The sequence below is a fragment of the Anomaloglossus baeobatrachus genome, chromosome 3 (assembly GCF_048569485.1).
Source record: "Anomaloglossus baeobatrachus isolate aAnoBae1 chromosome 3, aAnoBae1.hap1, whole genome shotgun sequence".
NCBI lineage: Eukaryota > Metazoa > Chordata > Amphibia > Anura > Aromobatidae > Anomaloglossus > Anomaloglossus baeobatrachus.
In genome coordinates this window covers 441,772,504-441,783,171 of record NC_134355.1, presented here as the reverse complement: position 1 = coordinate 441,783,171, position 10,668 = coordinate 441,772,504, and the positions used below count along the sequence as shown (strand labels likewise).

The window sequence follows — 10,668 nt, the reverse complement described above, 5'->3', positions numbered from 1 at the left end:
TGTGTGTGTATATATGTGTGTGTGTGTGTATATGTGTGTGTGTGTGTGTGTATATGTGTGGGTGTGTATATTTCTCCATCGTTTCATTGGGGGACACAGGACCATGGGTTATGCTGCTGTCACTAGGAGGCTGACACTAAGTAAACAGAAAAAGTTAGCTCCTCCTCAGCAGCATACACCCTGAGCCGGAGGCGGACTCAATCAGTTTTTAGCTTAGTGTCGTAGGAGGCTGATGTGGGCCGTCTCGGCCTCCCTCAGCCATTTGTTTTTGGAGGATAGTATCTACCGTCACCAGTCTCCTGTGCTAGGGTACGCTATCCCACCATCCCACAACACGGTCCCGAGGGTCACCACTAGAGGTTGCCCCCCCCTTTTTCAACATTCCGGAAGCCAGAGCCATCCGGTTAGCTGGTTACGATTTTCTTCACTGGGACGAGGTTACCCGGTCAGGTTCCAGTCGAACCATGCCACAGCGGTGGCGTGCATCTTACACCGGGGAAGCGCAAGGAGTGTCATGTCAAGGGAAGACGTTAAGAGGATCTTGCTCTGGGCCGGATCTCGTCGCTCTCTAATCTCGGCAGTACAAATCCCTACCATGGACGTTTGGACGGCCGTTTTTTTTTTTTTTTTCCCAGCAGGAAGGGCCTCGCCTAGGCAAATGGCTTTTCAACAGGGTCGTCACCAGCCAGATCTACGACGAAGGGAAACCTACAGTCGTGGTCCTATGGACCTCCCGATCCAACTTTAAGTCAACGGGGCATCAAGGGTGTCCTCCTTCTCTGCACTAGGTGTCGACGCCCCCACCCGTCCGGGAGGCCAGTTCAATCTCTTGGGCATCTTCCCTCGGCTTCCCATGATCTCGAGGGTTCTCAAGTTGGACCAAGGCAGAGGGTGGCTCTGGAGTGGCCCAGGCGACCATAGTTAACAAAACTCACTCAACTCCTCGCAGATACTCCGTGGCGCCTTCCAGACCGTCCAGTTCTTCTGAGTCGGGGCCCTCTCTTCCACGAGGTCTCAAAGGTCCTAGGTTTGCGGCCTTAATAGCGGATCCCGGGTACTTGCTTGCACAGGCCGGTTGGCAAGAAGGATGCAAACAATGATGGAGACCGGGAAGATGGTTTATTACCACACGTGAAGAGCTCCTCCGGGATGTGAGGAGCGCATCTTCTCTTCTCTTCTCTCTCTCTCTCTCTCCCTCCCTTCCGGCACTGCTACCATGCTTGCAGTCAGATCTGGATGCGGTTTTTTCTAGCGCGTCCCGCTAGGGGCCGAGTGTCGACGCGGTCATTTCAATTTCAGAGACTTATCACTTCTTGTCACACGATCAGGTTTTTCACGCAGAGAAGAGTCCGTCTGGCTCGGCGGCATCACCGTCCACTAGACACGCGGGACCTGGCTCCCGGTTTGGACCTTGCCGAGTGCTTTCTACTCCCACCTGTTTGGATAGGTGGGCTCCTCGTGGCCGTCTCTTCTGCAAGGGGCATCAGGGCGGACAGCCCTCTCTTGCTGCTTTTTCCCCCCTTTTTCCGGGTCACCCAGCAGGACAAGGGGGGTGCTCCGGCCACAACTCCCCCTTTTCGATCCAAGGCAACTGCCTTCCTTCCAGATAAGGGGATTGAGTTTCGAAATCGGTCCTAGTCTCTTCTCTCAGCCTAAAAAGGGGGCCTAGTTTGTTCCTGAGCTGGCTCGTGCCCTCAGTCGTTTATGTCTTCAGGACCGGACTTTCGGTTTACGCCGGCAGTCAGTTCCTCTTTTCACTCGCTCCCCGGAGTCGCATGCCAGCGCCCAGGTCCAAGATTGCCACATGGATTCATTCCGTGAGGTTGTGAAGCCTATTGCATAGTGGACGGACCTCTACCGCATTCTACGGTCCAAGGGAAGCCTCTTGGAGGATTGGACTTCAGACGTTGGTCGACCATGTCCACCGGGCCTCCACCTGGTCTACTCGGCATACCTTTACTAGTTCCTATCAGGTTCACACACATGCTTTGGCAGAGGCCAGTCTTGCCGTTATCTTTGCGGGCGGCAGAAGCACACCTGTACCAAGGTAGGTCTTTGTAGGTCTGGGTCAAGCCCGACAGGAGGAAGCGGTTTCCTACCGATCTCCGGTGATGGTTCTCTTCCCACCCAGGGACTGCTTTTGGACATCCCATGGTCCTGTGTCCCCCAATGAAACGATGGAGAAAGATAGATTTTTGTGTACTCACCGTAAAATCTCTTTCTCTGAGTCTTCATTGGGGGACACAGCACCCACCCTGTTTGTGTTTTTTGGTTGCATATTACCTGCCTGTTGCCTCAGTGGCCATATTCCCTGCCACTGGTCGCATGAATAATTGGTTATAGTTTTTACCTAGTTTGATCTAGAGTTGTTTGGTTCTCCTCCTACTGCTTGTGCACTAAACTGATTGAGTCCGCCTCCGGCTCAGGGTGTATGCTGCTGAGGAGGAGCTAACTTTTTCTGTTTACTTAGTGTCAGCCTCCTAGTGACAGCAGCATAACCCATGGTCCTGTGTCCCCCAATGAAGACTCAGAGAAAGAGATTTTACGGTGAGTACACAAAAATCTATCTATATATGTGTGTGTATATATATATATATATGTGTGGGTGTGTATATATGTGTGGGTGTGTATGTGTGTGTATGTGTATATGTGTGTAATATATATATATATATATATATATATATATATATATATATATATATATATATATATAATGTAGAACCGAGGTAATTATATTAGTCCGGCCCTCTAAAACCATCCCAATTTCTTATGCGGCCCCATGGAAAAATTAATTGCCCACCCCTGTTCTAGACGGTCCAGAGTTATCGTGGGACCCCCTTATTTTTTTCCTTACAATAAATTGGTGAAAGAGGGTATGTTTTGGGGAGTGTTTTTCAAATACATTTTTTTGTCTATTGTTTTTGTTAGTACTGACAGTTTGTGATAGCGGGTATCTGATAGACGCCATGACATCACAAACTGCTGGGCTTGATGTCAGGTGACCTTACAGCTTTTTTTTTTTTAACTATTTTTTTAAATAAAAAAAAATAATGGGCTTCCCTATATTTTGATTGCCAGCCAAGGTAACGCAAGGCAGATGGGGGTGGCAACCCGTAGCTGTCTGCTTTAACTGCGCTGAGAATCAAAAATACCGCGGGGCGCTACGTCATTTTTTTTAATGATTTATTTTTACAGCACTGTCATGTCAGGCAATCAAAATACAGGGAATCCCATTTTTTTTTAGTTATTTAAATAAACAATAAAAAAAAATATATGGGCTCCCGCTGCATTTTTTGTATTGCTAGATAAGGGTAATCTAAGCAGCTACTGGCTGCTAACCCCCACTGCTTGGTATTACATTCACTGTCAATGGAAAATCCAGGGAAGCATTTTTTATTTTTTTTCCCAAAAAACTAAAAAAAAAATAAAAAAATGACGTGAGCTTCGCCATATTTTTGTATGCTAGCCAGGTAAAGCAGGCAGGTACGGGCTGCCCCCAACCCCCAGCTGCCTATTTGTACCCAGCTGGGAAATAAAAATATAGGGAAGCCCTTTTTTTAATTATTTCATGAATTTCATGAAATGATTAAAAAAAAAAAACCACGTGGGCTTCGCCCCATTTTTGTGTCCAGCCGGGTACAACTAGTCAGCTGGGGATTGGAATCCGCAGCACAGGTTAGCCCGAGGTTTCTGGGCCCCTCTGCTGCGAATTGCAGTCCGCAGCCGCCCCAGAAAATGGCGCTCTCATAGAAGCGCCATCATCTGGCGCTGTATCCAACTCTTCCAGCTGCCCTGGTGATGGTGGCTTGCTGGGTAATAATGAGTTAATACTAGCTTTGTTTTACTAACTAGTATTAAGCCAGAGATTCATAATGTCAGGCAAGTTTGACCCGGCCATGAAGAATTTCCAATAAAGGGTTAAAACAAAGACACCACACAGAGAAAAAATACTTTAATAGAAATAAATACACAGACACACTTAGAGACTCCATGTTTATTACTCCCTCTTATCCCTCCACGATCCATGGTCTTCGGTCTTCTTTCTCCTTCAACACATCAGCAGCACTGCATGGGAGAAAGACGCTGCTCCCCGTGCAGGCTTTTCACTCCATGAGTGATCAGTGCTGCTGGCTGTTAGCGGTACCGTCACCGCTGACAGATGGGTTGCCATAGCAATGGTGCTCCGATCACGTGATTCCCGATGCCGCTGCTAGCGGTGACGTCACTGCTAACAGGCTCGTTGCTATGGCATTGGTGATCTCCGTTATTTACCGGCTGTGTCAGCCGGTCAATAATGTAATGGTGAAGCATAACGGGGAGTCGACCGTGTGTCAGAGCATGTCGCCGGTACAAGGCGATACACAACCGTGCACCATGTACTGGAGAATGCAATGACAGGACCTAGCATGACATCAAAGCCATGTAACTAGTCTGTAGCCAATGAGATAATAGACACGTGACTGGTCACATGGCTATTTTGACGTCTTGATAGGTCCTGCATCACTGCTGGTTACCGGGAGGACGCAGCGATTACCGATGGAAAAGCGGCGGGAGACAGAGTGCAGGACGCATCGCGGGGACAGGTAAGTGTTATTGCAATGTTTATTAACTGTATGTGTACATTTATAATGTGTTTTTATGTGTTTGTGATTGCCTCCCATTGTTTTCAATGGGGTTCGAGAGGTTCGTCGAACGGCTTGTCGAACGGGGCACCGTTCGACGAACCGAACTCGAACTCCAGGGGGTGGCTCATCTCTACTTTGTAGCTGCATTCTAATATATAAAGGGTTATGTGGCACCCTTTATACTATATGGAAGGCTATGCAGGGGCCATTATTGTATTTGGAGAACTATATACAAGTGGGACAAAGATACAAGCAGAGGATGGGAATGTTTTGTGCTGAGGGAAAAGGGCTCTTTCCCTCAGCACCCAGCTTTCCCATGCTCTGCTATACATCTTCTCTCAGCACCCAGCTTTCCCATGCTCTGATATGGGAAAGCTGGATGCTGAGGGAAAGATGTATAGCAAACCATGGGGAAGCTGGGTGCTGAAAACAAGATGGATATCAGAACATAGGAAAGCTGGGTGCTGATAGAGAGATTTCAGATCATGGGAAATCTGTATGCTGAGGGTAAGAGCCAAGTGTCAGCGTCATTATCCCGTACCCCGAGTGTCAGTGTCATTATCCCGTACACCAGGTGTCAGTGTACGTGGAGGGGGGGGGGCTCAGGTCCGAACTTTGCACCGGGGCCCATCAAACTCTAGTTACACCACTGGGTCTGAGTATGTGTGTAATGCCCAGACCGTTCTCAGGGCTCCTGATCCGAACCCAGCAGCCTCATAGCTACTTACACTCCTCAATTTTGAAAATGCAACACCATGAAAAATTGTTGTGGGACTTTGAAAATCACAGGATCAATAGACATGTTATTAATAAGCAAATTTCGAAAAAAAAAAAAAGGAAACAAAATTTTCACATCCTCTCAGTTTATTTAGTATCAAGTATGCGTGCCAGACGTTCATGCACTTACAAGCCTTGGCATGCTTTCATGGAGGATATTAATGGTAATAAGAGAAATAGCTGCCATGCTGAATGCACTGTGGCATCCATATCATCATGCTCCTCTGCTGGCAGCTTCTTTGCAATTGTCGACCAATGATGTCCCAGACATTCTTAATAGGAGACAAGTCTGGAGACACTGCAAGTCATGGTAACACGTTTATGCCATGAAAGCTGCTCAAAGATGCACCAGCAACATGCAACCTGACATTCTCAAGTTGAACAGTTGCTGGTGAGGCACTTTCTCTTTTTGCTGCTGCTCACGTGGTCTTCAGACCAATCTTCGTCTGTCATTGCACCAAAACAAAAGCTAAGCTAGTTGCTGAGATGAATAGGCCTCCATTCCAGTCTCAATTGCTGTTTTGATCTGCAGTATGATTACATTTGATAGCTGTGACTTGAGGTCAAAGGAACACCTGTAGCTGGTTGTCTGTTTCGTAGCCCAATGTTGGGTTTGTTCCTTCTGATGATTTGTGTTGACATGGTTTAATGTCTTAAAGGGGGCTTTACACTCTACGATATCACTAATACGGAGTCGTTGGGGTCACGGAATTTGTGACGCATATCCGGCCGCATTAGCGATGTTGTTGCATGTGACACGGATGAGCGATTTTGCATCGTCGCAAAAACGTGCAAAATCGCTCATCGGTGACATGGGGGTCCATTCTCAATTATTGTTACTGCAGCAGTAACGAAGTTGTTCCTCGTTCCTGCGGCAGCACACTTAGAAAGGAGGCGGTTCGCCGGTCACAGCGACGTTGCCGGGCAGGTAAGTAGTGTGACTGGTCTGGGCAATGTTGTGCGGCATGGGCAGCGATTTGCCCATGTCGCACAACAGATGGGGGCGGGTACCCACGCTAGCGATATCGAGACCGATATCGCAGTGTGTAAAGCGGCCTTAAGGGTGCTTTACACGCTGCGACATCGCTACCAATATATCGTCGGGGTCACGTCGTTAGTGACGCACATCCGCCGCCGGTAGCGACATCGCAGCATGTGACACCAAGAAGCGTCGATCGCATAATCGTTCAAAAACGGTGATCGTTGACACGTCGCTCCTTTCCTTAATATTGATGCTGCCACAGGTACGATGTTGTTCGTCGTTCCTGCGGCACCACACATCGCTATGTGTGACACCGCAGGAACGACGTACATTTCCTTACCTGCGTCCACCGACAATGAGGAAGGAAGGAGGTGGGCGGGATGTTACGTCCCGCTCATCTCCGCCCCTCCGCTTCTATTGGCCGGCCGCTTAGTGACGTCGCGGTGACGTCGCTGTGACGCCGAACGCACCTCCCGCTTGAGGGAGGGATCGTTCGGCGGTCACAGCGACGTCGCTGAAAAGGTATGTGCGTGTGACGCTGCCGTAGCGATAATGTTCGCTATGGCAGCGATCACCAAATGTCGCACATACAACGGGTGCGGGTGCTATCGCGCTCGACATCGCTAGCAATCGCTGGCGATGTCGCAGCGTATAAAGCACCCTTTAGGCTTGTTACAATTTCTCTTCCAGTACAAAATATTTCACTACACGCTATTATTCAAATCTGACAAAGACAATATGGGCCAAAAAGAGTCATTCACAAGGGAACATCACATCGGTACCACTCCCGGGATTATGGTGTGGGGTGGCATAATGAATAGTAGCCAAACCCCTCTAGTCTTCAGTCAAGGTACACTAACTGCTCAATGACACCACTCCAGGTTGTATGTTGTTGTTTCTACTATGGGACTAAAGTGGGCTTTACACACAGCGACATCGCTAGCGATGTCGCTGGTGAAAGCACCCGCCCCCATCGGTTGTGCGTTACGGGCAAATCGCTGCCCGTGGCACACAACATCGCTAGGACCCGTCACACATACTTACCTGCCTAGCGACGTCGGTGTGGCCGGCGAACCGCCTCCTTTCTAAAGGGAAGGTTTGTTTGGCGTCACAGCGGCGTCACCAAGCGGCTGCCCAATGGAAGCGGAGGGGCGGAGATGAGCGGGCCGAACATCCCGCCCACCTCCTTCCTTCCTTATTGCGGGCGGCCGCAGCTATGCTGTTGTTTCTCATTCCCTGGGTGTCACACGTAGCAATGTGTGCTGCCGCAGGAACGACGAACAACCTGCGTCCTGCAACAGCAACGATACTAGGGAGTAGAACGACCGGTCAACGATTACGTAAGTAATTTTGAACATTAACGGGTCATTCGTGCGTTTCACACGCAGCGACGTCGCTAACGAGGCCGGATGTGCGTCACGAATTCCGTGACCCCCAACGACATCTCATTAGCAATGTCGTTGCGTGTAAAGCCCGCTTAAAGCTACCATGCCTTGCAGCATCTCAATTGAAGAGCGGGTTGTCAGAAGCGCATCTTTATGATTTCCATGCTCAATTGTATTCAGTGTGGCAGAATAGTCCTCACACAATCATTAGACCACGTCCACACATTGAGTATTTGGTGACTTTTATTACCTTGGTTTTTGTAGCTAAAACCAGGAGTGGAATAATCAGAGGAAAGTATAATAGAAACACGTCACCACTTCTGTATTTATTAGGCTATGTTCGCACGTTGCGTTTTTTACCGCGTTTCTGCAGCGTTTTTGGCAGCAGCGTTTTTGGGCAAAAAGGCATGCGTTTTTGTTTTCCAGCAAAGTCTATGGTAAAAGCAGAAATCCTGTCTGCACTTTGCTTTTTTTTCAGCAGCGTTTAATTTGCATATTTGTGGTCAAAAACCATGCTGAAAAAGAAGCAGCATGTCAGTTGTTTTTGCCATTTCTGCAGCGTTTCCTTAACATTGGAGTCAATGAGAAATGGCAAAACGCATGTTGAAGTGAATAATTTGCGTTTAATGTGCGTTTTACATGCTTTTTACCAGCGTTTTACAAACCAAAAACGCAGGTGCAGTAGGCAAAGAAACCAGGCACAAACGTCATTACCTACATCACTTCCTTTGTACTATAAATACAGAGCTGAGTATGTTTCAGTGCCTGCTACTATTGTGATTTCTCATAATAGATAAACTTTGATCTACTGAAATTTATAATGGCTTGGTTCCAGCGAATGAAGATCGATGTTGCAAAATTAATTGCTATGGTAAGTACCTGATTTTTTTTTCAATATTTTGCTTAAAAAATGTTATAATGATAATGGCAAGCTTTATAATCTTAGAAATTTAGGAATCACTTCTTTACTAATTTGTAAAATTATGTTACAGGTTGAATCCATGCCATGCCTTTGGGATCCCACATGCCCTGACTATATGCAAAAAAACAAGAGGATGGACTGTTGGGGAACAATCTGTGCTGAACTGTTCCCACAATGGCATGAGGCTGATGCAGCCTTACAACATAAAATTGGTATATTTCTTGTTTAAATTAGTTGTTTTTATACTGTTACTATACTTATTAAAATTAATATAAGTTTTGTGTTTTTTTATTTCATTGCACAATTAAAATAGAGCTTGATGTGCGGAAAAGGTGGCGTTCAGTTAAGGACAGATTTCACAAGATAAGGAATGAGGGCATGAAAAGTGGCAGTTCCCCTAAAAAACCAAATTTCATCTATTATGATGAGCTGTCATTTCTCTGCACAAGTCGGAAAACTAGAGAGTAAGTATTCATGTAACAGTATGTTAAAATTGTTTTATGACAATAATGTTATCATCACAATAAATTACATTGTATTTATTTGTTTTTTATTTTTTCTTTCACCTCAACAGAACTTCAGGAAATGTAGCAGTACAAACACCTGTTGATGATGAAGAGGGGCAAGAGAGCCTTCTTCAACCACACCAGGAAGGGCCATCAGCCAATATAGATCAATTTTCATCTGAACATGAAGGGGATATAGAAAGTGGTACTGTTCAAGATAAATCACCACCTAGACCTACAATAATTACCTCAGGTCCCACAAAATATATTAAGCCAAAAAACAAAAAAAAAACCACCAAAAATATCCAATTAGAGGAGGACGTTATTTGTAACGAAACCTTAAAATTATTGAATACTAGTGCCAAAGAAGATGACATTGATCATTTTGGCATTAGTATAGCAGGTAGAATCCGTAAAATTAAAGATGAGAAGAAAAGAAATACATGCATGACAGCCATATGTGGGATGCTGACTTGCTATGAGGAAGAGGGTAGTTTCCCTTCCTCTGGCGCAATTATTTCTAAAATTGAACAATTTTTTGATGACGTCAAAAACCCACCAGCCCAAAAGAATACAGCTACTATTGCCCATAACCCAATCTACATACAAAAACCTTATTCTCTAAATACAAATACATATAATCAAAATGTGCCCCAACAATATTTGCATCCAGGCATTCAAACTCAAAAACCACAATCTAGTCAAATGAATATCCAACCCCCATTAAATGTTAATTTGCATTCCCAACAACCACCACAAGGATATTTCAGCAGGCAATTATTTTCAGAACCATAATGTCATAATGATATAATGTTATGTTTATGTTTATAAAAAATTATGTATTTTTCATAAATATCAATTATATGTTGCACATATGTTTAAATGTGCATAAAAATGGCTTTATGACGTAAATAAAGCTTTGAAAATAAATTATTTTATTTGTGACATCAAAATCTGTGTTTGTATAATTTAAATTTGCAACATATGAAGTGTTTTCATGTTCAATCTTGATGATTTTAGAGTTATCATTGCGTCAGGAAGTGACATCATAACAAATTAACATAAGCAAGACAGGAAAGGCAGACATTTTTGTATTTGAATCATTTAACTTTATTTTTGAGTTCAATGACATGACAAACGCATATGCGTTTTTAAGAAGAAAAACGCATGTAAAAAGCGCTAAAAACGCAATAAAAACGCTACAAAAACGCATGCGTTTTTAGCGCTAAAAAATGGTCAGAAGCCATTTGGTCAAAAACCAAGGGAAGGAAAACGTGCAGAATAAACTGCAGGTACACCGACGCAACGTGCGCACATAGCCTTACACACTCCTGGCTGTGGCTTACAAATACTAAGGTAAACGACTTACAAAAAACTCAATGTGTGCACGTGGTCTTAAAGGGAATCTGTCCGCAGGTTTTTACTATGCAAACTGACAGCAAAATGAGGTAACGAGAGACCATTATTCCAT

The 10,668-nt window shown here is 45.4% G+C and overlaps 1 protein-coding gene across 1 annotated transcript; it reads left to right on the top strand.

The window, feature by feature from the left end:
* Positions 1 to 8,566: 8,566 nt before the first annotated feature.
* LOC142295405 (uncharacterized) lies at positions 8,567 to 10,137 on the top strand. The gene is made up of 4 exons (XM_075338510.1): positions 8,567 to 8,640; positions 8,762 to 8,903; positions 9,005 to 9,155; positions 9,266 to 10,137. Exons 1-4 carry the CDS (start codon positions 8,590 to 8,592, stop codon positions 9,990 to 9,992), a joined length of 1,071 nt encoding a protein of 356 aa, XP_075194625.1. The 5' UTR covers positions 8,567 to 8,589; the 3' UTR covers positions 9,993 to 10,137.
* Positions 10,138 to 10,668: the final 531 nt, after the last annotated feature.